Below are 26,723 nucleotides of genomic sequence, written 5' to 3'. Positions count from 1 at the left end.
GTCTGGGTCCGGATCCGGATCGCGGTCCGCCTATTAGGGACCCCTGCTTTAGAGGAGCTCCCTAGTCGGGGGGGGGGGGAAGATGATGTAGACCTCCGTTTGATAGATTGTCCGGATTGTGCCCACATGCCCTCCACCTCACTGAGATCCAAACTCAACGCGACCCAGTCCACCTCGGCATGTGGTCTGGCTGATTCGGATCCCACTTTGAGCAAGATCAGATCTCGAAGCGTTACAGACTTGACCTTTCATGCATCCTGGCATGATCGGATGATAAAAGTGGCATTGAAAAAACAAGTGTTAACCACTGCCAGCACTTCCACGCTTTGTCATTTAAAAAAAGCACTTGCAGCGTAGATCTCTGAAAACGTTTATTTAGGGTGCTCGTGTCGAGAATTATTCCTTCCCCTCATCTGTTCACCTATTGACTCCTAACAGCCGGGGGTAATCCAAACTTGAGGTCAGTTGTCGGTCAAGAAATACAGTAGCTGCTAGAGCAGTAGGCGTCCCGGTCACGACTCTAGACATGCACTAATTTAGCCTTTCTTAGTTTCTTCATCAAGGACATAAGTGCTTAGAGCTCATAACATACACACATTCCCACGCTAGTTGCAGTGACAACATCCTCTCAGTAGATGCAGTGGAGCCAAGAGCCCGAGACATCCCCAGAGGCTTCTGACTCACTGATTGACTGAGCATTTAAATCTTGACCTCTGATTAGGCGTGCGTATGTATGCGTTTATGGCTTTGGGACAACTGCTTCCACGTGTAGCTTAGTGGAGGATTACCTTATTGGGCATCTATGTCTGTACATTGGAGAATTGAGGGGTGGCTGTGCAGTTGTAATAGTTGTGATAACACTTGTATTGCTGTTACTGGATCCTCCTTGAATTCAAGCATCAATAAACCTTCAGCCCAAGACATCGAGGAGTCTCCTGTTGCTTCCTCGGCCTCCAGTTAATCTGCTCACAATAGCTCGCATTTCCAGTTTTCCTCGTCTTCCTTTTGAGCGTCGATGCACTTCATAGTACTTAATTTAAAGTCGCTGTGGACTTATGACTCTGCCCAAATATATTGAATGTAAAAGATCCTACATGGCTGCACTTCATGCAAATCAGATGCACATGTTGCAGGACGCTTTTACGTAAGTACTCAGCCGAAAAAAAAGAAATTGTCACTTGTGGTAGACTTTGTCATTATCCTCCAAAATGTCTAGTCAAAAATATTACCCTTCCTCCTCGTATGTAAGATTAAGATCTGTTCTGGGACCAGCTGAATCGTAAATAGACGAGATTTAGCTTTTACATTGCGAGTGTGTCTGTGCACTGACAATTTCCACAGCGTATACCGTAGCTGCGATTATATTCGTCATGACAACCTCACAGTCAGCACTGTGTGTTCGCCAAGAGATGCCAGGCCTCAACAATGGTCTCATAATGCATGTCTGTTTTTTCCTCTTTTTTTCTAGGGAGATAGAATAGAAGCAAAGCAGAGACTGAGCTCGCTAAATGCCACGCTGAACCGCTGTTTTGGTGAAAGGCAGCAAAGGGTTATGGGTATGCGTGGATAGGCCTTAAATGGGGCTACTGCCCACAACCACCCTCCTATTATGTGTTCACTAATGTATTCTTTTCATTATCTGTCACCTTCACCTTAAAACAGGGAAGGATATTCATGACAAAAAAGGTACGCCATGAAGGTCAGTCCACCCCCTCCCCATGAAAATTGAAATCCGGCGGTGCCCGCTTTAATTGCCTGCCGCTTTGACTCCGAAAAAATGTCCGCGCTCCGGCTCGGCAGTAACGCCGGCTGCTTAGGAGCCAGGGAGATGAGATAAAGGAGTAAAGGGTAGGAGCCACCTAGAGCTTGCTAACTGTCACCACAGACCCAGAGGGGAGAGGAGGAGGAGAGAGGGGAGGGGAGGGAAGACGAGGCTGACTGCTCTAACACTCTTACACATATCATCATATCTGTATGATCAGTGGGGTGGAGGAAGAGGGAGGGCAGGTTGAAACCCCGGAGCGGAACTGACGGCTACACCTGTCCTCTCTCCTCTCTCCCTCGCTGTCTTGTTCTCTCTCATTGTCCCCCTCTCTCGCTCATCTCCCCTCGCCGGGGTCCTCGGGGTTAAGATTGCTTAGCTCTCTCTCTCTCATGTTATCTCTCTGTGCCCTATGGTCCAGTGTTCCTCCTGGTGTTTTCTCTCTCTCTCCCCCCATCTCTTTTCCCCACATGGGTCCCTCCATCCTCCCCGACTCCCCCCCCTCCCTTGCCTCCCTGCCGTAGAGATTCTCTCCTAATCCCTGGAAGTTTGGAACTAATGAACTAACTGCTGAGCCGCTGCCACGGAGCTTGGTCCCAAACTATACTGTACTTCACACTCGATTTCCTCTCCAGATGGCATGGTGGCGCGGCCGACGCGACGGGGAGCACCTCTCACACACCAGCACGCGCCCGCGAATGCACATGGGTACACAAGGCATGCAGAACACACACACACACACACACAAGTGAGACACATGCGGACAGACATTCACGCACAAATGCACATGTATGCAAGCGCATACACGTATTGTTACAGTCTGCAGCTCACTGTGCATCAGTCAAGTGTGACGGAGGACCAGTGTCCTGCATTCACCATCAGTGTATTAGAGAAGCAGGACCACTTTTTAGTGCTTAAAATTAGTTACTTCAGTATTTTTCTATCTGATGCCGTTTAATCCATCCAACATAGTTACTAGTCGAGTAGCATTAGCTTTTATTGGGTCCATGTGGAAGCCAGAGACCCTTCACTCCGGGATTTCACATTTTTATGAGTACACGGATGTGATTACAACCTCCAGACATTGTCACGGGGCATGATGAGGACTCAGACGCAGACAGTCAGGTGTAGAGAAAAAAATGTTTTTAATGAACCAAAAACAGGGAATCCAGGGACAAGACAAAAGACGAGGGGGAAAATCCGGCAGGAAAAGGCAGAACAGGCAGACTGGAAAACCGGGAACAGGACGAGCAAAACGGGCGGGTTGGACGGGAAACAAACACAATGATCTGGCAGTGAGTGAGTGAAAGACCGGGGTTTAAATAGTGACTAGGCAGAGTGAACAGGTGAGAGTAATGAGCTGATGAGGTGAGTGTGAGTGGCAGGTGCACTGAATGAACTGATTAGGTGAGTGAGGAGCTACAGAAAGAAACAAAGACACAGAACACACAGGGCAAAGCCTGATCGTGACAGTACCCCCCCTCCAAGGGACGGATTCCAGAAGTCCAAAACAAAAACATCTTCCAAGGGAGGGCGGTGGGGGCCCGGAGGAGGGTTATAACTCCTCCGAGGCCGAGAGTCAGAGTCCACAACCGGGTGGGTGGAGGGGGTCCGGAGGAGGGATGGCCGGCCTGGCAGACTGGGGAGACTGGGGAGGACGGAGCTCTGGAGACTGAGGGTCCAGGGGTCGGAACTCTAGAGACCGAGGGTCGGAACTCTAGAGACCGGGGGTCGGAACTCTAGAGACCGGGGGTCGGAACTCTAGAGACTGGGAACCAGGAGGGGGTCGGAACTCTAGAGACTGGGAACCAGGAGGGGGTCGGAACTCTAGAGACTGGGAACCAGGAGGGGGTCGGAACTCGAGAGACTGGGAACCAGGAGGGGGTCGGAACTCGAGAGACTGGGAACCAGGAGGGGGTCGGAACTCGAGAGACTGGGAACCAGGAGGGGGTCGGAACTCGAGAGACTGGGAACCAGGAGGGGGTCGGAACTCGAGAGACTGGGAACCAGGAGGGGGTCGGAACTCGAGAGACTGGGAACCAGGAGGGGGTCGTAACTCGAGAGACTGGGAACCAGGAGGGGGTCGGAACTCGAGAGACTGGGAACCAGGAGGAGGTCGGAACTCGAGAGACTGGGAACCAGGAGGGGGTCGGAACTCGAGAGACTGGGAACCAGGAGGGGAACGGCACTCGAGAGACTGGGAACCAGGAGGGGAACGGCACTCGAGAGACTGGGAACCAGGAGGGGAACGGCACTCGAGAGACTGGGAACCAGGAGGGGAACGGCACTCGAGAGACTGGGAACCAGGAGGGGAACGGCACTCGAGAGACTGGGAACCAGGAGGGGAACGGCACTCGAGAGACTGGGAACCAGGAGGGGAACGGCACTCGAGAGACTGGGAACCAGGAGGGGAACTGCACTCGAGAGACTGGGAACCAGGAGGGGAACTGCACTCGAGAGACTGGAGAGCGGACTGGGAACTGCACTCGAGAGACTGGAGATCGGACTGGGAACTGCGCTCGAGAGACTGGAGATCGGACTGGGAACTGCGCTCGAGAGACTGGAGATCGGACTGGGAACAGCGCTCGAGAGACTGGAGATCAGACGGGGAACGGGTCTCCAGGGGCTGGAGATGAGGCTCCGGGCAACCGGAGTCCATAGACTGGGGCTCAGGGGGATAGACTGATGACCCAGCGGGGTAAAGGGCTGGAGGTCGTTGCAGCGCGGAGGCGGCAGCGGCCGGGACTGGAGGTCGCTGCGGTTCGGAGACGGCGGAGGCCGGGACTGGAGGTCGCTGCGGTTCGGCGGCGGCCGGGACTGGAGGTCGCTGCGGTTCGGCGGCGGCCGGGACTGGAGGTCGCTGCGGTTCGGCGGCGGCCGGGACTGGAGGTTGCTGCGGTTCGGAGACGGCGGCGGCCGGGACAGGAGGTCGCTGCGGTTCGGCGGCGGCCGGGACTGGAGGTCGCTGCGGTTCGGCGGCGGCCGGGACTGAAGGTCGCTGCGGTTCGGCGGCGGCCGGGACTGGAGGTCGCTGCGGTTCGGCGGCGGCCGGGACTGGAGGTCGCTGCGGTTCGGCGGCGGCCGGGACTGGAGGTCGCTGCGGTTCGGAGACGGCAGCGGCCGGGACTGGAGGTCGCTGCGGTTCGGCGGCGGCCGGGACTGGAGGTCGCTGCGGTTCGGCGGCTGCGGTTCGGCGGCGGCGGCGGCCGGGACTGGAGGTCGCTGCGGTTCAGCGGCGGCCGGGACTGGAGGTCGCTGCGGTTCGGCGGCGGCCGGGACTGGAGGTCGCTGCGGTTCGGCGGCGGCCGGGACTGGAGGTCGCTGCGGTTCGGCGGCAGCCGGGACTGGAGGTCGCTGCGGTTCGGAGACGGCGGCGGCCGGGACTGGAGGTCGCTGCGGTTCGGAGACGGCGGCGGCCGGGACTGGAGGTCGCTGCGGTTCGGAGACGGCGGCGGCCCGGACTGGAGGTCGCTGCGGTTCGGAGACGGCGGCGGCCCGGACTGGAGGTCGCTGCGGTTCGGAGACGTCGGCGGCCCGGACTGGAGGTCGCTGCGGTTTGGAGATGGCGGCGGCCGGGACTGGAGGTCGCTGCGGTTCGGAGACGGCGGCGGCCCGGACTGGGGATAGCTGCTGCTCCGAGGTGACAGCTGGAGTCGGCTGGATCGCCGACCGGACACAGGGAGCTGGAGTCGGTCGAACCGCCGACCTGACACGGGGAGCTGGAGTCGGCTGCGGCCCAGCGGGAGCGGGGAATAACTGCGGCCCAGCGGGAGAGGGAGTCTGGCCCTTCCTCTGCCTCTGTCTCCTTCGAGGTTTGACCGGGATGTCCATTAGGTCACGGTCTGCCTTCTGGACACCTCGAGGTTCTCCAAAGGCCAGACGGGTTCCCATGAATTGTTCATACCAGTCGGGGAGACGACACTCCATACTGTGGTCTGCTGAGTCCATCTTGGGCCAGATCATTCTGTCACGGGGCATGATGAGGACTCAGACAGTCAGGTGTAGAGAAAAAAAGGTTTTTAATGAACCAAAAACAGGGAATCCAGGGAGAAGACAAAAGACGAGGGGGGAAATCCGGCAGGAAAAGGCAGAACAGGCAGACTGGAAAACCGGGAACAGGACGAGCAAAACGGGCGGGTTGGACGGGAAACAAACACAATGATCTGGCAGTGAGTGAGTGAAAGACCGGGGTTTAAATAGTGACTAGGCAGAGTGAACAGGTGAGAGTAATGAGCTGATGAGGTGAGTGTGACTGGCAGGTGCACTGAATGAACTGATTAGGTGAGTGAGGAGCTACAGAAAGAAACAAAGACACAGAACACACAGGGCAAAGCCTGATCGTGACAGACATACACGATTCGCCATGTTTAATTGATGCAATTTGTGGAAAGTTGTCAGGCTTTAAGCAGGCGGCAACCTCCAAGTCTGAAATGTGAAGCCAATGCAGAAGTGTTTTAAACCTGCATTCTCTCTAATGGCCATGAGGGGGGGGGGGGGGGGGGGGCCCTTTCTGGTTGTAAAAAGAAGTCAGATAGTGTAGAAGTCTATGAGAAAATGACTCTACTTCTCTCTTGATTTATTTCCTCAGTAAACATTGTAAACATGAGTTTATGGTCTCAATCTCTAGTTTCAAGTCTTCTTCAATACAGCATGATGTTAATTTAGTAAATGATGGTCCATTTAGAGTCAAATAGACCATAAAGCAGAGTATGCTTTATGGAGTGGCTACCTTGTTATTGACAGGTCGCTGCCACTTTTCCCCCTTTCACAGTGTGTTTCCAGTTCATGAAAGTCAATTGTAACATTTTGGTCACCTCAAAATGTCTTATCCAGCATTCTGTTTGTACTTCAGGGCTCCACCCTTTCTTGTGACCTCTGGTTGCAAAAAAACAAGATGGCGGCGAACAAAAAAACGCGGCTACCTTGTGGTTGACAGTTCACTACCTTGCCTGGTTTGGCTGTGTCATCGAATGCTATCCGCCATCTAATGCTCGTATTCATACTTTGAGCGACAAAAGCAACTATTTGGCCGGCGTGGCCTGCGACATTGTCGCCATTGAAGTGCTCGTTGACGTAGTTATGTCGATAAGTTGCACCGGGAACTGGCTAACGACATTTATTCAGATGGAACGGGGTGAAACCAAAACACATGATCGGTTGGCGTTTCACAGCGTCATTGGAGTGCTGAAAGAAGTCAAGCTTAACTTTGATTTGTAGCGCTTCACGTCTGTCACGGATCGACAAGTGTCATGCATCAGTTTGTAGCTTCATGTTAGCGGCTTCCATTGAAAATGACTTAGAGTAGAATGTTGCTGTGTCACTCGTGTTGTGAACACAGGATGTAACCCCTTCCAGAGTGTGTTTTCATTTCATGAAAGTTAAGGGTAACATTTTGGTTGCCTAAAAATGTTACGAGCTACGAGCAGCTACGAGCGTGTCTTCGGTGTGTGAGGTGACTGTTTGTTCAAAACAACAATGGCGGCTGCAATAGCATCAGTTATATCAGATCTGGAGAGCATTTTTTCATCGAACAAGCAAAGAACCTCACTGAAGGCTTTTCTCGATGGAAAAATATGTTTTCTCTCTCTCAAGAGTTTGATTGACAGATGGTTCATCCAATCACCTGCCAAGTATCTTTTGAAAGTGCCTGCTCTTTTTCCAAACAGTTTCCAATGACTGTTTCTCAGATGGTTCTGCATGCGTAACAAACTATCTGACTCGTCAGGTTAACTTTGATTGTTCTTGTCAGCAAAATTTCAGCAATTAGAGCTTAGATGAGATATTCGTTTGATTGTAGAGATTGCAGATGTCTTTTTGAGCGCTCTTTTCATCAATAAATGTTTGTGGAACTGCTGCCTGTAACAGTAAGCTCTGTGTACTGTACGACATAGAAGCTACTGAAGGTCCTATTCAGTTTTAGTTAACAATAATCTTCCGTGTCATACACATAAAGGGGCACCATAAGACCACAGAACGCCATGAAATATAATGCAATCCTATTCAGCAAGACAAACTACAGCTTGAACAATTGGTTGAGCGGCGACTGAACACCTCCCTGCTACAATCTCAACAAAGAATAACAATTATAAACTTCACGAAGGCATTCAGTTTAGGTTTAATTGTATTCTATGGTACAGGTGTCACGTCGTAGTTTAACATTAACTGTAACGTCTAATGCAAGAAAAGGCGATCATAGGCCAACATTGCATCTGGTCTGTTGAGTTGACAATTTTGTGTTTCAGTTCAAATTTACAACAGCAAAGTGAAAGTTTTTGAGTGTTTTAAAATCATATTTAATGTTTCCTATTCATAAAAGGCATTTCTGTTTCTGGCTTTACTTTGAGTTCTATAACAAGCGACTGAGAAACTGTTGTGTATTCATTGATAGAGTTGTTAACCCCGACTGTTTAACCTGATGTCAGGTTGCACACACTGATACCATTCTCTCTCTTAGAGTGGATGACATTATTATGGTCTATTAACTTTTGCTGGTTGTAACACAGTCAATATAAGAGCCATAGTCTATGCATGAACTGCACCTGACACCAGAGATTTATCAATTAACATAAATTATGCAGCTAACTGTCTAAACTGATACGTGACCTCAGTTCAATGCTCGCCGTGTTATTCCAGAGGACACTGAAAGATCTGCTCTCCATTTAAGTGGATTCAAGTGACTAAACTCTTGACAGAAAGAGCTCCTGGGAAATAATGTTAGCCAGTTGAATTATGAATACTGAACATTTGTATTTAGCGTGTGTCGGCGTGTGTATTCATTTACGTCCGTAGGCATGTTCTTGTGTGTGCGCGCGTTTGTATACTTGTGCACTCAACACCTCAGAGGACCGGGGAGACTGGAGAGAAACTCCCAGTCAGACTGCCAAAACTCACAAACGGGATGCTCAGCCAGAAAATAGACCCCGTCCCAGCCAGATCAGAAAGACCTGCAGATCCAAGCCTTACCGTCTGTCACAGTGTGTGTCTTAAGAGTCATGTGTCTGGTATCGATTGGAGTCCTTTTGGGAGGGCAGGGCGAACGAGAGGTCAGGGTGCAGAGGAGAGCGATGACAGCGCTGTGGTTAGCATTCGTTGTGGAGAGGGCGTGGCTTGTTGTTAGAGCACATAGAAAGTGACTCAAAGGGGGAGGGGGGGGGCTCTCACGTCCTTTCACGTAACAATATAAGCCATAGATAACATTTGAGCTTTCTCTGGTTTTTGGAGGATCTTTTGAAACCCACACTCATGCAGCCGATCCAGATACCCTGGGTTAAGGGGCGAGGCCGAGCGGGGGAATCGGGAAAACGGTGAGACGCGGAGAACAGAGAGGCCCTCTCTCCTGCTCTCATTATCCTGTTACACTCTTGTGTTTTCACTGGCAGCGCCGCAGCCCGCGCCGCTCTGTGCTACGTGGGCCGCGCAACGCAACACTTTGAGAGTAAACCCCCAGTAGGAGGAGTGATGATGGAGAAGGCGATGAGGAGAGGAAAAACATGAAAGAATGGGGAGGAGGACAGGAATGGAGCAGATGTATCCCCCCCCCCGTGGGGGGGGGGGGGGGGGGGGAATACATCTGATATAAGCAACCTCTCTTATTTTGCAAGAATTTCACTTAAATTGTTCCGTCTTAATGGCACGTTAAAATGACGGAACCCCAGCTAGCTATTATATACTATTCTAAAATGCTCTGCTAACACTGATGAAAACAATTTGGATGAAAGAGAAGATGGAAAATCATTTTCTACATATATGATATCAAATCAGTTTGACATACAAATTATATTATCAAGATATACTCAAGGATAATATATTAGTTCAAGTAACAAATGAAAATGTAAAAATGAGAATAAATCAAGTTTAATAAACCTCTTGGACTTTCTTTATTATTAAAATATTAAAATAAAGCGCCACATTTAGCATTGATCAGAAAAGGTGTCATTGGCCATTTGTCGACCTAGGTTACATTAGACTGCCATCCTAAAGTCATGAAAACGGCGGTGCACCTTTTTAAATGGTTGTTTGCGCTTCATTAACGTATTTGAATTGGTTAATTTGTGCAATTTTGTAAAATGCTCTGCTTTTCTGAGTTTACATAAAGATGCTTTTGCTCCTTTGTCATCTGGTAGGGTTTGGAAATATCATCGTTAATTAACTGTCTGTGGAATCATATTGCCTGGATATGATATTGTGTCATCGTTTTACAACATTTTGTAGTGTGCTGGATATTGTATGGAACAGGAATACTTGACAGGGTCAGGATTTGACAATGCCCTGAAGCTCAGTAAGAAAAGCCAAATGTAAGTCACCTAGAGACCTTGATAGTAATTAGTCTTAAAATCAATAATTGTTTTAAAATAAAGCTAATAGAGATGTCAAGTTAAGAGTAATTATTCCTCTATGTTGTGGGGAGACAGCTGTACTGGGAGTTGCAAAATAGGACTAAATTGCTGGGAAACAAACTGATGCATAATCACCAACGAATAAAAACTGTAAATCATTTCAATTATGCAGAGAATATACTAAAGATACCGAATGACGAGCCTCGGGAATTAATTTCCCCAAACCATTGCAGTGCAGCTTGTAACGAAGTGTAACCAAAGAGCCGTAATGAGCTCCTTTCATGGCTAATTAAAGTGAATAAACAGTGTGTAATAACTAGCTGTTCCTCTACCTCAGGCTGTCAGTTTTGACCCACAATGACAAGCAGGTTTTCCTGATTTCCTCCTCCTCCACCCTGCTCGTTGTCTGTCCTGACAGGATAGCGGATAACACGGCCGCGCCTCCGACTGACGGGAGTGAAGGCCTGAAATCCCCTTTCCGCTACGTCTCAGTTATCAACGTAGCCCTGAATTAGTCAGTCATCTCACTTCAGCTTTCTGGAGTGCAGCGTGTCACTTGTCAAAACCCATCCTCGATGACTTGAAGCCTGCTAACACACACACACACACACACTCTCTGACAGAGACAGACGAACAAATGTGTACACAGTCACACTTCAGGCAGGCAGCACTTCACCTGAGATAGTCTACAGCTCATTTTAAATGGCATCGCGAGTAGCACAGCGGGGTGCAAAACGCCAGGGGAAAAAAAGGAAAACCAAGTACTCGTGAGTTTCCCACTCTTTTCACACAAAACTACATAGACTTCCAGAATACATGACACATCACTCTGCTGTTTGAAGGCAGTGTGTCAGCGACAAAAGGTATGATCTACATACGGTACAAGATGTTTTTGAGTGAGACACTGACTTGTTAAATTCATCTCATTAGTCTATTATGTGTTTTGCTGTTTCTCAGTCTGTTGATGCCCACAATTTTTTTTTTTTCTAGACAAAATTGATTCTTCCCCTTTCTTGTGTCTTGTCTAATACACATTTCCTGCCTTGTTATCTTTCCTCACTTTCTATCAGTATAGATGCTCACAACCGTCGCCCTGTGATCTAATTCAAGTTGAGAATGTGAGTCTATACCCAGCGAGTGTGTCCAGAGGCGATGTTTGACATCGGACATCCACCAGAGGAAGGCCGTCCCACCGCGGACCGTACACGCATCAGTTAGGACGGTCTCATGTGGCGTCTGCTAGGCAGCGGCCACGCTGCGTCACGCACACACACACAACACAGCACTCACTAGGGTCCTGAGCGTCCAGGCTCAGACTGCGTGTCGAGGAGCTGATCTCGCTCTTCGCAAAGGTCAGCCTTTTGGCACACTTGAAAAAGCTTCTCGTCTACACCTTATGAGGGCCCCTACCTGCCCTGGCCAACTGATCGCCTGCCCGCCCGCATGTGTGTCAGCTTCTAATGATGAGGAGGAGGATGGGGGGGAATCAAAGAGGAGATGGAGCTGACGCTGGGGCGAGCTCTCCATGGGACACCAGGTGATTGGGGAGGGAGCTTTGAAGCAACTTGTTGGATGGCTGTCCATTAATGTAAAATATCTGCTTTTCAAAGGGCTTTTATTCAAGCTCGGAGTAGCGGAGCCCGTAGGGTTCAAGGTGTCTGTCGGAATAATATCTCACCTTTTCCAGAGACGGCGAGATAAAAGAAAAGGACGGCGTGCGCGGTGACCCGGCCTTTTCCTTTTTAGCCATTCCCCGGCGTCACGGTTTCAGAAATACCGTCGCGAAAGGAGAAAAGCGCAGGAGACAATTCTTGCAAAGAGCGGTCTCTGGTTACATTATAAGAATTTTAATACACGCAGAAGCTGCGGCTGGAGCGGGATACCCGGCCCTCCCCAGTCTATTTGATCCTTCGAACGTTATAAAGCATGCTTTTTGATCATTTCTGGCTCACTATTTATTTTGGTTCGGTCGGGGATCAATGTGACTCCCGGCATTACCAGGCGGCCGAGCGGGTTCTCACAGATCAATTTTCTCCAGTCACCATGAACTGGGGGGGACAGACAGAATGTAATCCACCAAGTAGCAGGTTTATGAACGAGTGAATTACTGCTGTGTAAAGCGCCCCATCCGTTTTAAGTTACCGCGGTGCATTTTTACGGGTCCGTCTCGGCTCGACCAGAGCGACGTCGCAGCAAAAAAACGACGTCAAAGATCACAGCGCTCTCATCGTGCGGCGGGACAGTCCCTCTTGTCTCATTCAATGAGGTAGAAGGCGGACACAGACGACACAGCCCGCTCGTGACCCCCCATTAACTCTGTGCAAATCTTTGATATGTACTTTGATACCGTATTTTTATTGATACTGGAGGGGCGTTGGTCGTATCAAGTGCAGTTCTGCATTCCAGGAGATCAGAGTGAGATCTGTTTTGTCTCAGAAGCTTGTCCCGTGACCCCTGAGGGCGCCCCATAAGCTCTCGTACAACTGATCCTAGGTTGACTGTAGTCCGCTGTAGTATTTTACTTCATTTGTTTTACAAGGGACTGTGATGTATGGGCTCTCCGTGTTATAACTGTCTGCGGTCTCTCTTTCATGAACACCCACATGACTTCGCTCTTCCAATGATCAGCCTGTTTAGATATTCCACTCAAGAGGTTTTTTCTTTTTGCAGTAAATCCAAAGCGTCTGCATCACGTTGCAGGATGACACCATCCACCGGCAATGCATTTTTATTCATCAACCCCATTTAATTTCACGAATAAGCATCTCCAAAACATTTCTTGCACATCCAGGTTTTTTTTTATTATTTCTTATGAGTGAATTTTCTAAGTATGTATATATGGAAATGGAGGGGAGGAAGAAAAATCCCAATCTGAGCATCTCCACAACTCACACATACACAAGCACTCAAAGGCTCGAGCCTCTGATCCGACCTGACATCTCCTAAGCTACCGTTTCCTCGTTGCTGCTTAACTCGGACCACATTTCTACCAGAGAGCCTCTCTCCTCTCGCCAGCCCGGACTTCTCTCCCCACTCCATCCCTCCATATCTCTCCCTCTCTCTCTCTTGCCGTTCCCGTGGCCCAGCATCTGGTTTGAATATAGTGGCGTGTGCTACTGAGTTCCCGATAGAAGTCGGGACTGTAGGCTTCCCTTTTGATTTTTTTCCATCCTCCTCGTCCCTCTTCCTGCTCAGCTCATACAATGCCCCGCATTGAGAGAGCAAGGTTGAGTGTGCGGCAACCGTCTTGTTGATTGGTGGCATACTGTATAGAGATAAACTGAGGTTACGGTTGGAGTGCTGTTGTGCTTTGTTATTTTGTGTATTTTCTTTTATTTTTTTTGAAATGTTAAAGTTCCATCTTGCTATTATTTATTCCAGATTGAGGTATGCTTTGTCAATGATGATAATGATGACACATTATTTGTGTCTGCAATGTGTTGTTTATTTTTATGATCATGCTTAATGGTCAATATCATTTATATAGCCTCATTTCCTTGGAGGATATTGGACTTTTATTTTCATTCTTTAACAATTTATCTAGTATTTATTCTTCTTTTTTTGGGGGGGGTGAATGGAACTGATTTGCATCAGTGCATTTCTTTTTTTTAACACATCACCAGTTTTCAACCTTTCTTTTTTGATCCGTATAGCATATTGCTCGTCTATTCTTGGGTAGTCATCTTCCACAGCTAGCTTTTTAAAATGTTCTATTTTGAATCCTAAAACGTTTTTGAATTTGAATCCCCAAATGCATCGCATGAAACAATCTGTATTTCTCTCTGTGTTTTTTTCCCCCCGTGCTGCAGACTGAGGCCAGGGAGATGATTCCCAGGATGCTAGCGGAGCTGGACCTGGGCCGGACGGAGAAGTGTGTGAGGGTGAACTCGGTGTCCAGTGGCTTAGCCGAGGCTGACCTGCAGGTCATCCTGCAGGCTGAGGTTCTCCCTCCTGCCATCATGTTGCCCAAAGTGGAGGACACGCAGGAGGTGCAGTGGGTAAGTTCCAAATATTGGCCCCACTTTAGAAGTAAAAAAAAAAAAAAAGGATGAATGGAATGATCAGAAAGTTTTTTATTTTTTGTGTGTAACAACTTTGTAAAAGAACAAGTTGCAATACATCAAAAACTAAATAAGGCTACATATACCCGTGAGTTTTCTCTCTTTCACCTCTGGGTGTCTTTTAAAAAAAAAAAAACACAGTGGTGCTCTTACACAAACTCATGGAGTAAGAGGAAACCACAGGAATCTTCAAAGCAATCATAACAAACTTTTCCATTTCCCAGTAAAAGTGGGAATCGATCCCTGTGGCTGGACTCTGGGACAGACGGCGTGTTTTTCTTGGCCGCTGCTCAAGAAACGCATGACATTTCTTTGGGATTAGCTTCAGAAGCCCGATAGCTTTCTGTAACAACACAACGGTGCCTTCTGCCACTGCTGAACTTACTGGAAATCCGCCTCGAACAGTGCCGTGTTGTGGCTAAGAATGAATTTAATCGAACTTAAAGCACTCAGCCAGACAAAATTGAAAAAAAAGAGATATGCCTCATATTGCGTTCCATTCCAGTGTTTCACGCAGGCCTTTGAATATTCTCGAATATTAAATCAAAAGGCTATCCTGTCAGTGTCTGAGGAAGATCACAAACTGATATCTTGATGTACCAAGTCAAAAGCAAGTGAGACCGCACAGTTGCTTTTGACTTGGTACTTAAAAAGAGCTCCCGTCACGTTTCACAACCCGATCTGACGTCAGATATCCTAAGCTCTTGCACTTTTGTTCACATGAAATAACTGTTAAACAAATACAAAATGATCGCTCACTGATATTGTTCCCAATGATATTATGAATTACAATTTGTCCTCAACTAACTGGGCCTGCGTGTGCCCTAGTTAAGAGAGGGGTTTGTCTGGGCTCGGCCATCCCTCTGGCTTCCTATAAAGGGGCGCTGCACGGATGTCAGGTCCCCAAAGGTCAGGAGACAGTGGCATCATTAATGCAGGCCGTTCTGATCGGCTCCATATGGTTCACTTACCAGGAGGAGCCCGGTTACTGTCCGCCTCCCTCACTGCTTGTGTTCGAATACAGTTCAAGGGTTCCGTATTAAAGTACTGTCTGCTAATTAAGATTAGGTTTTTACTCTCTCTCTCTTTGCATGCATTTTTGATACGGGCAAACAGCATACCAAAGCATTCTTATAAATAAATAAAGCTTACTCTGTCAAGCTGCAAATTCCAAACTGCGTTTGGTGATTACACAAGAGGAGCAATGAAAATGTGTTTAGAGGAGAGAGAGAGGTGAAAGGAAGGTGTCTCGTCTGGCTTTTCCCTCAGTGTTACGACACACGCACACACACACACACACACACACACTCTCATACATGGTCTTGGGGCGGGAGCAGGAAGTTTTTAACTAGTGCTTTTAATTAGAACACATCTATTTCCTGCTGCCCTTTTCTTTCTTCCAAGTCTAATTGCTGACAGGTGTTCACCAATTCTCTCCCTGAGCTCAGCTGTTCCTCACAGTGCTACTTTTCTTCACTTCCGTCAATTTTATTCTGCATTCATTTCCTTTAAAAAACAAATTAAAAAAAACATTCACTGTTATAATTATAATTATTATTACGCTGGAAATCGCAGTCAGCCCGTTGAGAGCTGTAAAAACATTGCCTTGCTTATGCATACTTCTTTTCCTTTTACAGCTTTCGTGTGCAGTGTAAATCTGTTTGCACATTGTGGATTTGCAGTGTGTGTGTTTTGCCGGGGTGCGTTTTTTGCAGCAGCAGGTGCATGTGTGCTCCTGAACCAGCCGAGTCCGCGTGGCTCTGGATGGAACCTGGATTTCATTGGTGTGTGTGTGTTTGTGCTCTCTCTAATCTCATCCGCAAACTTTCTCTGTGTCGTCTTTTGCGCGTGGTGTGTCGTCTGCTTTGTGTTGCATGCGTCCGATTCTCTCCGCTCTTGTAAATCCCTCACTTGTTTATTTTTCTCCCTCTTTTTTTAAATCTTTTTTTCTTGTTGATATTAGCACGGGAACCTCCAGGACTGATTTGTCGCTAAAAGATGGACTTGCTTGTTTCCCTTTGTGTGGAGAACCTTTAGCTCTGCCTTCCTCCTCTCCCCTTGGCCCTTGTGTGACTGACAGGCCTTATTGGGCTTTAACAGGCGTAACTCCCCCCTTTTGTCCGGGGGACAATTCTCACACGGACTCGGAGCCGTGCGCATTCTTTGCCCACCGCACTATTTAGTGTGCACTGGCACTGAAAGAATCGCGCCCCCACCCCTGTTCCGCTCCTCCTCCTACTCCTCCTCCTCCCCTCCCCTCCCTCTCGGCCCTCTCTCTCTCTCCGCTTCCCCTCTGTGAAATGAACACTTCAGCAGGCCGGAAACATTTAATCTGGCCCCCTTTTGAAGAAAATTAATTGAAACTTGTCCCACTATAGCCTCCTTTTCTCCAGCTCTGTCTCTCCCTCCTTCTCTTTTCAGGATTGGGTGGCGAAAAATTGTCCGAGGGTCTTGTTTTGTAGCGTAGGTCTGAATGGCAAGAAGAGGTGTTATTTCTTCTTTTTCTTTCTTTTTTTTTCTTCCCTTTTCTTATATTTTCTTTCCAATTCAGGAGTGAACAACATCTTAAAGGGCCCTGGTTTTTGAGAGCCATTGACGGCTAATAGTTGCTGTACGCACCGGAGGAACAATGCACGAGCGCCGCACCTCTTATGCACTGTAAATCAGGCCCTTCAAAGTGCACAATAGCTGAAGAGGAGAGTACAGCGGACGGACAGAAACATGTAATCAGAGGCTACGAGGCTCTTGAGCTGTCATTTGTTTCCCTACCGCCGGTCCCAAAACAGCCCGGCTCGGCTTGCTGCGGCCTCGTCGAGGGGTTTGCGTGGCCGAGGCCTCGCCGTGTGTGTGTGTGTGTGTGTGTGTGTGTGTGTGTGTGTGTGTGTGTGTGTGTGTGTGTGTGTGTGTGTGTGTGTGTGTGTGTGTGTGTGTGTGTGTGTGTGTGTGTGTGTGTGTGTGTGTGTGTGTGTGTGTGTGTGTGTGTGTGATATCAGCTAGGTTTCCCCCAACGACGGGGCCACATCTATCTGGTCTCCTCTGTCACAGAAATAGGTTTATCTACACCCTCTTTTTTTATACCCCCTCTCGGACAACTCCCCCCCACACCCACCCCTTCCTGTGTTCGCGAAGGAGGGGGGGATATTATGCTAAGCCCCCAGCGTTAGTTTTTATGTTGCCATAGCAGCCCTGCTCCCACAGGGTTGTGACCTCAGATGATTACAGTACAAAGCCTATTGGGTCTTGAAAACCTCTTTGAAGATGAAAAGTCTTTGATGGTTTGTATTTATGCAAATCTCTCAAATATGATTTATCCAACTGAGATTGAATGGAGAGATGATTAAAATTGCCCCTATTTATTTTTTTGAAATCCTTCAATGGAGGCCCCACTCTTTGGGTTTTTCAAGAGAACAAGAGTGCCGAGCGCCGGGTTGTTTTGCTCTTCATTTAGAGAAATGGCGGCGCTGCACCTGAGGTTATTTATATCTGTCTTTTTTTCCCCCGGTGTGTCAAAGAGGGAGCTAAGGAAAAGGAGAGGAAGGGTGGAGGGGGGGGGGACATGGAGTTAGACATTTCTACTCAGAGCTTTTGCGCTCTCTCCTTTTCTTTTCTTTTGTTTTTTTTGACTGGCTTTGAAAGGAAATATCTGACGGAAGGGGGCTTTTGTGTGTTTCCAGATGATAGATTTTGGAATTTGGGCTACCCCACTGGCAGTCCAGGGCTCGCTGTGAACTGGTCTGTTGGAAAAAATTGAATCGCTTTGGTCTTCAAAGAATTAAACTCGGGTTTTAAAACCCTACTTAGGTGAGGTTGCATATTAGCAGGAGTCGCGCGGAATAAAGGCCTCGGCAAAGTGTCACATCACACTGAGGGGAGGGTGGGGTTCGGGGGGGGGGGGGCAAAACAGAATAATGTAGGGAGTAAAACACACTCAAAGACATCCCAAATCTTGTTTCTTCTCCACTTTTTTTTTCCCCCCCGCTATTTTGTTTCTTCTTCGGTTTGCCGTGTGCGTGAGTGTGCATTTCCATGTGTGTGTGCACACACTCTCTCAGGGGAGCACAAGCTGTAGTTGTGCGGGAGCCTCTGTGAAAGAAGGTGGAGCAGAAGACTTCAGACGAAAGGGGGAACCCTGGTGATAATGTAAAATATTTCATTTCACCCGCTTTTGTCGCCTCTCTGTCTCTCTCTGTGTGCTATTTGAACCCTCGCAGACGTGTTTCTCAGTAAGGACCGAAATGGGAACGGTGCAGGTAATAAAGGTGTCAAGATTCAAATCAAAAGTGAGCTTTTGCGCGTAACGTTTTTTTCTTCTTTTTTTTCCTTCCTTCCCTCCTCCTCCTCCTCCTCCCCCTATCCGTCTCTTACCCCCACAGTGGATTTTGAAGGATGTCATATCATTTATGTATTTTCTAAATGCTGAACATTTTCTTCGCCTCCAGTTTTAAATTCGCTCTGACTCAATAGCTCAGCATCTCAGTAGGAGCTCCCTATTTTTTCTCATTCGTATAACTAATAATGCACTAATAAGTGTTCCTCTGAGGGTGGCAGCTGCACTTCACCACACATTCTTCATTCTACATCGGAGCAGGAACTCTTAAATACAGTCCACACAATATACCTCATACATATATATATATAAAATACATTGTACAAAATATCACTAATGGATTAAAGCTTATGTGTGAAAAGCCTTTTTTTTTATCACAAAAGCTGCGGAGAATACATACATACCTGACATCGTCCCTGTTTGCTTAGTTTGTTGGCAGGTTTCAGCACAACTTGAAAGGACGGGCACTGACGGAGCCCATTCGCCTGGTCACCTTTGTGGAAACCGCTGTGGGCCTGCTCAATTTTAAGGTAAATCACAAACAAACAGACGCTCCAGAAAAGTGCCTGCGTCAGACATTTTTTTGCAGTTTCTCTATTGTTCACTGCAGATTAAAGACTGCGTCAGCGAGCGGAAGCGACCCACGAAATGAAAGTGATTCAAAAGCTCTCAAAATGAGCTTTGTTTCTTTTCTCTTTCTGTCCGTGCGAGTCTCCCTCCATCCCTCTCCAGACACGCTGACATTTTTAAATTACTAACTGTTCTAATATCCTCATAGTGGAAGAGTTCTTAATGATATTTTGGCAAGCATCAAGGCAGCTCCTGTCTTGGTACAGCATCGACCTTCAGCTACGCGGGGGAAAGGGCACGGTTTTGGGGCATTCTGGGAGAAACAAGCTGTCCCTCCACCCTTTTTTTGATTTGTCTTTTAGTTCCCCACTCCAATTCTGTGACTGTGTCTGTTGTGTCTGTCGGTGTGTGTACTTGTGTGTGTTTTGATGGCAGGGGGTGCCTCTGTGTGCTTTCTTGAGAACACCCTGCATCTTTGCCCAGACTGAACCCCAGGTTACAAGCAGGAGAAAAAAGAAGAAGCTTTGGCACAGCTAGTAGTGAAATTAATTTGGAGGCCAACAAAAGCCAGGAGACGCATTGTTATTGTTTCCTGCTCTTCACCACAGACTGTCACATTCTAGAATTATTATTATTTTTTTCACATTTGATAATAAATGTGGCCAGAAGTCTTTTTGGGGGCTCATTACCGTTTGACATTTTTCAGTACTGCTACCAATATGATACATGACTTCTATTTCAATGCCATCTCAACAAAAAATCCCATGTTTTTTTCACCCTTAATTCAACAAAATAAACCAACTTCTCCATGTGTCAAAGTGGTCTCAATACAAAGTAGCCGTGCAACAACTTTATTACGGGAAATACGTTGTCGTAGAATAAGTAAACAAGGCTAAATATGACGAAACATTTAATGCTAGCTTTCAATACTTGACAGAACTTACGAAAAAACGTTTCCTGACTTGTACAGAAACATTTAGAATGCTACTCAAAAAGCATTGAGGTTGGATAGCCACCACTACTTAGCTAGGCGGCTTGGGTTGTGCAAGAAAGACGACCACATTAGTACATTACTATATGTCTTTGGAGAAAGGAAGCTGAATAAAAGTTAGGATGTTGACAGACGTGTTCGTTAGCATATTTGTTAGAGATAATTGAATGTGTCGTGCTGATGGCTGTTTTTGTAAACTCAGAAATCCACATTATCTGAACTACTGTTTGAATATTGGATCAAGATTAACTCCGCAGCATTGGTGCTAATACGTTTCTCTCCCTCTTTACACCTGTGTCACTTCAGTCAGCCTGTTTTGTGCTAATATATATTCTGTCCAGGCGGTGTGTGAGGAAATCCGTCGACTCGCTCCCGAGGCCGGTCTCCACCATGACGGCGTGGTGTTCGGCTCCGATGACTTCTGCGCCAGCATAGGTAGCTATTACACCGTCTGCCTAACCGTCTCACTTATTCTTGACCACACATGTGCTTTTCTCTCTTTCTTTTTTTTCTGGATTTGGGGCAGAGAAGTTAGGCAATATAAAATCTGTTTGTAAAAGCATGTCTCACTGGTTGATCCCCCTTCTTCCTGTTTTAGATGATTTAAAGTACTGCAGGAAAAGTGGTTTCGAATCCAGTATTTCTTTCTTTAAATAAACGGATGATTTGTGGATGTGGGATGTGTGAGTGATGAATGAGATGGAGGTTAAGACACATTTCCTCAGTGGTTAAACTGCTGGTCCACTCCCTTTTTGATAATTCCTGGCATATATAAGATAAAACAGATGTTGACAAACTGCATAACTAGCAGTAGGTAGGTAATACATCGCAATTCTCCGCATGTCACAAAATGTTTTAAATCGCAGTAATATCATATTGGGACTTAAGTAAAATGATAATATTGTATCGTGCCCCAAGTGTCATGATAATATCGTATCATGACTGAAGTGTCATGATAATATCGTATCGTGACTGAAGTGTCATGATAATATCGTATCGTGACTCAAGTGTCATGATAATATCGTATCGTGACTCAAGTGTCATGATAATATCGTATCGTGACTCAAGTGTCATGATTATATCGTATCGTGACTCAAGTGTCATGATTATATCGTATCGTGACTCAAATGTCATGATTATATCGTATCGTGACTCAAGTGTCATGATAATATCGTATCGTGACTCAAGTGTCATGATTATATCGTATCGTAACTCAAGTGTCATGATAATATCGTATCGTGACTCAAGTGTCATGATAATATCGTATCGTGACTCAAGTGTCACGATTATATCGTATCGTGACTTAAGTGTCATGATTATATCATATCGTATTGGCTTCTGGTGATTCCCACCCCTAATATGGATTTAATGGACACTGAGAAACAAGTATTTCAGCTAAATGATCTCATATAGTAAACTAGATTTAATGACAAAATTATGACTATAGATTTTAAGTGATCAAATCCACTTAACAAATTGAAGAGAAAGATATTGGTACTGTATATCTGTGTAATTGCTGTCCTGGATTCTACGTCTCTAACTCTTTCGTTCATGTGTTCATCACCCCACCTCCTCTGCGCCTTTCATTTCCTAGTTTATGCACCTGCCTCTGTCTGAGATCTTATGTAACCTGTTTGACGTGAGCGTACCCCTGTATTTTTTTCTCCAGGTGCCACGCGGACTGAAGATGCCAGGGAGCTCCTCTACGCGAGGCAGAAGGTGGTGGTGACCACCAAAGCGTTCGGTCTGCAGGCCATCGACCTGGTCCACATCGACTACAAAGACGTAGAGGGGCTGAGGCGGCAGGCCAGAGAGGGAGCTCTCATGGGCTTTACAGGTAAACTTCCTGCCATCTGGGTCTCAAAATCTGCCTCCTGTCCCATTACCTACTGCCACTTTGAGTCCTCACCTCAACGTGTCCGTCTGGTTACTGCAGTTGCGTCCCGTTGTTCTCTGTGGTTGCTCTTCATTTGTATCCCATATATTCTTCACTCCGGCCTGTGGCACAATAACAGACTTCCCTCTACTTCCTGTGTCATTCAGGCAATCCGACATTTCAGTTTTCACTCCTTCCTCCCTCTGTTACTCCGTCTTGCTCTTCCTGCGTTCTGTGTGAGGATAGGATGCATGAGTTAGTTGATTTTAAAACACTGTGGAAGGATGCAGAACATCTGGCTTTTCATTTGACATTAATATACTTGTATTGTTCATTGTAGGGACGGTCTGACCTCAAAATGACCATTATGTCTGACTGGACAACTGGCTGCTTTGTCTGTCTTTTTTTCTGTTTTTAGCACCTCAAGTGCTGCTAAAGTGAATTGTGAACAACGCTGCTGTCCTTTAAATGCTTTTCTGACATTTCTGTTGTGCCCACCGTGAATGGGTTTTGTGTGTGTGTGTGTGTGTGTGTGTGTGTGTGTGTGTGTGTGTGTGTGTGTGTGTGTGTGTGTGTGTGTGTGTGTGTGTGTGTGTGTGTGTGTGTGTGTGTGTGTGTGTGTGTGTGTGTGTGTGTGTGTGTGTATACACTCAGGTGGCGTACCTGCTTGTGTGCAAATGTGCGTGCGAGTATGATTAAAGGGAGTTTAAGTAGTGGTAGCGTCTACTTTAATGGTGCTCTGTGTGTGTCTGTAGCCAGGCAACGCTTTCAGAATGTGTGTGTGCCCCGCACACTGCATGTAACAGACCACAGAAGGCAGGACAGCCTGTTCCAAACTGGATATTCCAGTCATTTTTGCTTCGCTGCAGCAAATATATTTATTTTGGTATTTACATCCTTTTTGCGGCGGGTTTTATTTAATATGTTGTAATTTTGAGCTTGGTTTTTCCTTGAATATGAGAGCTTGGAATGTAGCAGAACAACGTCAGCAATAAGTCAGCTTTCACACTGGAAAGAAATGGAGATAAAAAAAAAAAAAAGCACATGACACTTGTTTTTTTGTCACTGCAAAACTGTGAATCCCTGAGCACGCCCTCCATGTTGCACTGGCCTACACACCATTACTTGCACTCCACGTCATCAAATCTGTCTCCTACAGCAATTTATTGTCCAGATGACCTCATTTGCCACCTCCTACTCTCTGGTGTGTGAATGTGCATTTCTGTGTGTGCACATCCGAATTATTGCAGTTATAATCATGTGCAAATTTCTTCCTGTTTTTAGACAACTTGCGTCTTTTTTACTGAACAGTTGTACGGTGAAGTACTGCTCCAATGTGATAGATTGCATCAAGGGTTCCTCTCATGTGTGCACATATTAGAAATATAATCTGTTTTATTTGTTTGCGTTGGTGGGAATCAGAATGACTTATCCTTTTTAGCAAAGATTCATGAAACAAGCAAAACAAAGCTGGAGGTTTTGCTCGTATGTGATTAAAAAAAGACTAATGATGGAAGCAGCCGGTTGATAAAATACATGGTCAGATTTGATATGGAACCGAACCATTCAGAGCACTGGATTAGTGGTTTACAAGCCGTGGGCACTCTGTATAATCTTAGTTAGTAGCTATTACTGGCCCCGGTGTGCTTAAGCAATAATACGGGGCAGCCAAAAGCCTCTACCTGTGCAGTAATTGACCTTGGCAGTACCTAAGCCGCGTACGGCACCCATTAGCACCGAGCACAGGACGCGCCGGTGGAACACAAACACCTGCTGCTGCTGACCGGTCGACAGGACGAGCAGCGCAAAACTCTAGTATCAAATCTACTGGGCAGGAGGGTCATTCATTTGATTATAAAGCATTTTTACTTCATAAGCACCTTGTTTTATGTGCTGTAAACTATGTGTTGCTGCTAAGACTCAATGATCCTTCTCAAAGTGTTCGCCTCCTAGAAATACAAAAAATAATACAAAAAAAACGTTCCACAAAATACTCTGCTCTCAGGGACCTCTCATTTCACTTCCATCCCGGGGACCCTGCCCATCATTCGCCTGAGAGCACTTTGCTAAATAGCAATCCTCCAATGAGACGGCAGCACCACATGGCAGGCCGGGATTGGCTGGAGGGCATGAATGATGCCTTTTTAGGAGAGCCAATGGGGTTGCAACTGAGGGCACCTGAGTCACCCTGTCTTGTTTCTTCGCTCCGTCATTCTCCTGTTGTCCCCCCCCCCCCCCCCCCCCACACACACACACACACAAAGAGACACCCTCTTTGAGTGTTTCTAAGCCTGCCAATTTTAGTGTGGAAACATGCTCCCGTCTCCAGCCCAGAGGTAAAACAGGTGGCGGAGGAGGGAACACACACTCCTCTTGCCTCAATCCTCGTAGAATGCAACACACACATGCACACGACACGCGCAGGTTGTTGCGTCGAAACAGATTCACATTACTGCTACCAGTTCTAAAATACCACTTGTTAGTAAAGCACTACAGACGAGGTGGTGCACAAATAAACACTCACACACACACACACGCACACACACACACTTGCACACTCTCCAGCGTAGCCCTGGGGAGTCCTCAGGCTGTTAGTCCAACAGAAAATGTGCAGTTGACAGTCTCTCTGCTGCACACAAACAAACAAACACGGAGGCATTCATGAATTCACAATGACCAACTAACAAGTGTCACATTTTGTGCCGAGCACGTTTCCCTCTTAAAGCTATCTATTAATCATAAGCTGCAAGTCGATGTTCTGTCATCAGTAATTGTCCCGAGCCTTTAACTATACAGTGTGTTGATTGTGTGAAGTGCTGTGTGTTTTTCTGAGGTTAACTGGGGTGAGCAGAGCTGGGTTCTCTCCTCCCCTCTCCCTCTCCTCTCCTTCTCTCTCCTGGGCTAAAAAATCTTTTTTCTTGCCCGCCCGTTCGGCCACCTTGAGGGATTTGTTGCCGGCGACGGAACTAAGCCCATAAAGTGTCGAGTTCCTGCTGGCTGAGCGCTGAGCCGTCGTTTCTCCCCAGACGTTTTCATAACCTTAACTTATCGCTACAAGTTTGATCTGCAAGCGTACACGGGATTATGTCTGCGGCATTAGCCCACATTTTAACTAAGAGGCAGTGGGAAGAGGGCGGAGGGGGGGGGGGGGGGGGGGGGGGTGGTCGTGTCAGACAGAGCCTTAACTCCATGTTAAGATTGTGTTTCACTTTTGGAAGGAATGTGACCGCCGACAACGAGCAATTATAGAGATTGTACGGAGGCGGTTTAAAATGTAAAAAAAAGACCAGGATTTTCTTCATATCACAGAATATTTTAAATGAGGATGCATGATGCATGAACACCCTTATAACTGCAATCCTTGGTGTGTGGGTGCATTGTCTTATTCTGGCTACTCTGGCTCTGTTCTAACGTCTTCGGTAGACGACTTGTGTCACACAGTGAAGTCTAACTGAGCGTCCAGCAGAGTTTCTGCGAGCAGAAGGGAGACGCTTGACGTCCTTCATGGTGCATAGCACCCTCTGGTCCTGTGCCGCCCATCTGACTCACCCCGGTGCCATTAGGACGTACTGACACAGTCTTGTGCATTTCCTGCTTCTCTGTGTTGTGCTCCTCTCTCGCAGGAACGGTGCCAGCTGCAGTCCCTCCTGATTCTCAGGCCCCTAATTTTTTTTTTATATCCATACAGCTCAAATGCAGTTTTATTAAGATAAAAATAATATAATTTTTTTTGGCACAAACTGTGTTATTGATAGCTCCGTGCCAACAAGTCAAAATATTGTTTGTTTTTTTAGCACAATTGGTTCTTGTGTTTGATTTTATTTGAAACAGCTGCTAGCCCGCTGTTAGCATTAGCATATTTAACTTCATCTCCTCTGTGTATGTGTGTGTTTGTGTGTCTGTGCAGGTAAGCAGGTCATCCACCCAGGGCAGATCCAGGCTGTGCAGGAGGAGTTCTCCCCCAGTCAAGAGAGGGTCCAGTGGGCCAAAGAGCTCATCGCTGCTTTTGACCAGCACCAAAAGGAGGGAAAGGTAACGTTAACCTCCTCTGCCAAAAAGTAAAATCCCATTATTTCTTTAAATGTATCTAAAATTGCTACCCGTAGATGCTCATTGCTGTTGCCAGGAAGTTCAACCCTTTGTTAGCATTTGTACTGGTTGTTCACTGAATATTTCCAGTAATTTGCTCTTAGGCTACAACCTCATTGAGATGTAACTTTAATCATTAAACAGAGTAGCACATATTTATCAAAAATCTGTTAAAATATACACTGACTTCACAAAACAACAATGCATTTTTAGGGATGAGACCTTGGATAAACCAGGGGATTATTTTATATATATATATATATATATATATATATATATATATATATATATATATATATATATATATATATATATATATATATATATTAAACTTAAAATGTGACTTGTGTTGGGATGACCGGAGTCTTCCTCTGCTCTGAGGCCCCGGGCTGATCCTTTTGTGTGCCCTCTCACACACCTCTGTAGTTCCAGAGAATACATACTGTACACCCCTGGGTGACTCTCTGAAGACGACATAGGGGACAGAGGGGTGGGGGGTGGAGTTGGGCCAATTAAGTGTACAATATTATTGTTCCTAATTTAGTGCATGGTTGGATCCTGTGTGCTGAGCTCTGTGGGCTATCTGCTGAGGTAATACACAATCTGCCCACACCTCTCTCCCTGCCAGAGCTGCTCCCACTAAGCATTGCCCGAGGGATTCATATCCTACCCATCCCTCTGCCGCTCTGCCTGCGTGTGTGTGTGTGTGTG

At 46.9% G+C, this 26,723-nt stretch overlaps 1 protein-coding gene across 1 annotated transcript in view; it reads left to right on the top strand.

Annotated features, from left to right (window-relative positions):
* clybl (citrate lyase beta like) overlaps nt 1–26,723 on the top strand; it is a 69,882-nt gene that overhangs the window by 40,584 nt on the left and 2,575 nt on the right. Inside the window, exons 3-7 of the mRNA XM_076081927.1 lie at nt 13,908–14,096; nt 18,915–19,016; nt 20,389–20,482; nt 21,717–21,884; nt 25,831–25,955. Coding sequence (XP_075938042.1) covers nt 13,908–14,096; nt 18,915–19,016; nt 20,389–20,482; nt 21,717–21,884; nt 25,831–25,955 — 678 coding nt within the window. The remainder of the gene's footprint in view (nt 1–13,907; nt 14,097–18,914; nt 19,017–20,388; nt 20,483–21,716; nt 21,885–25,830; nt 25,956–26,723) is intronic.

This window comes from Anarhichas minor, unplaced genomic scaffold (genome assembly GCF_050575085.1).
Source record: "Anarhichas minor isolate MPS153535 unplaced genomic scaffold, ASM5057508v1 ptg000087l, whole genome shotgun sequence".
Taxonomy (NCBI): domain Eukaryota; kingdom Metazoa; phylum Chordata; class Actinopteri; order Perciformes; family Anarhichadidae; genus Anarhichas; species Anarhichas minor.
This window is presented reverse-complemented; position numbering and strand designations above follow the sequence as displayed.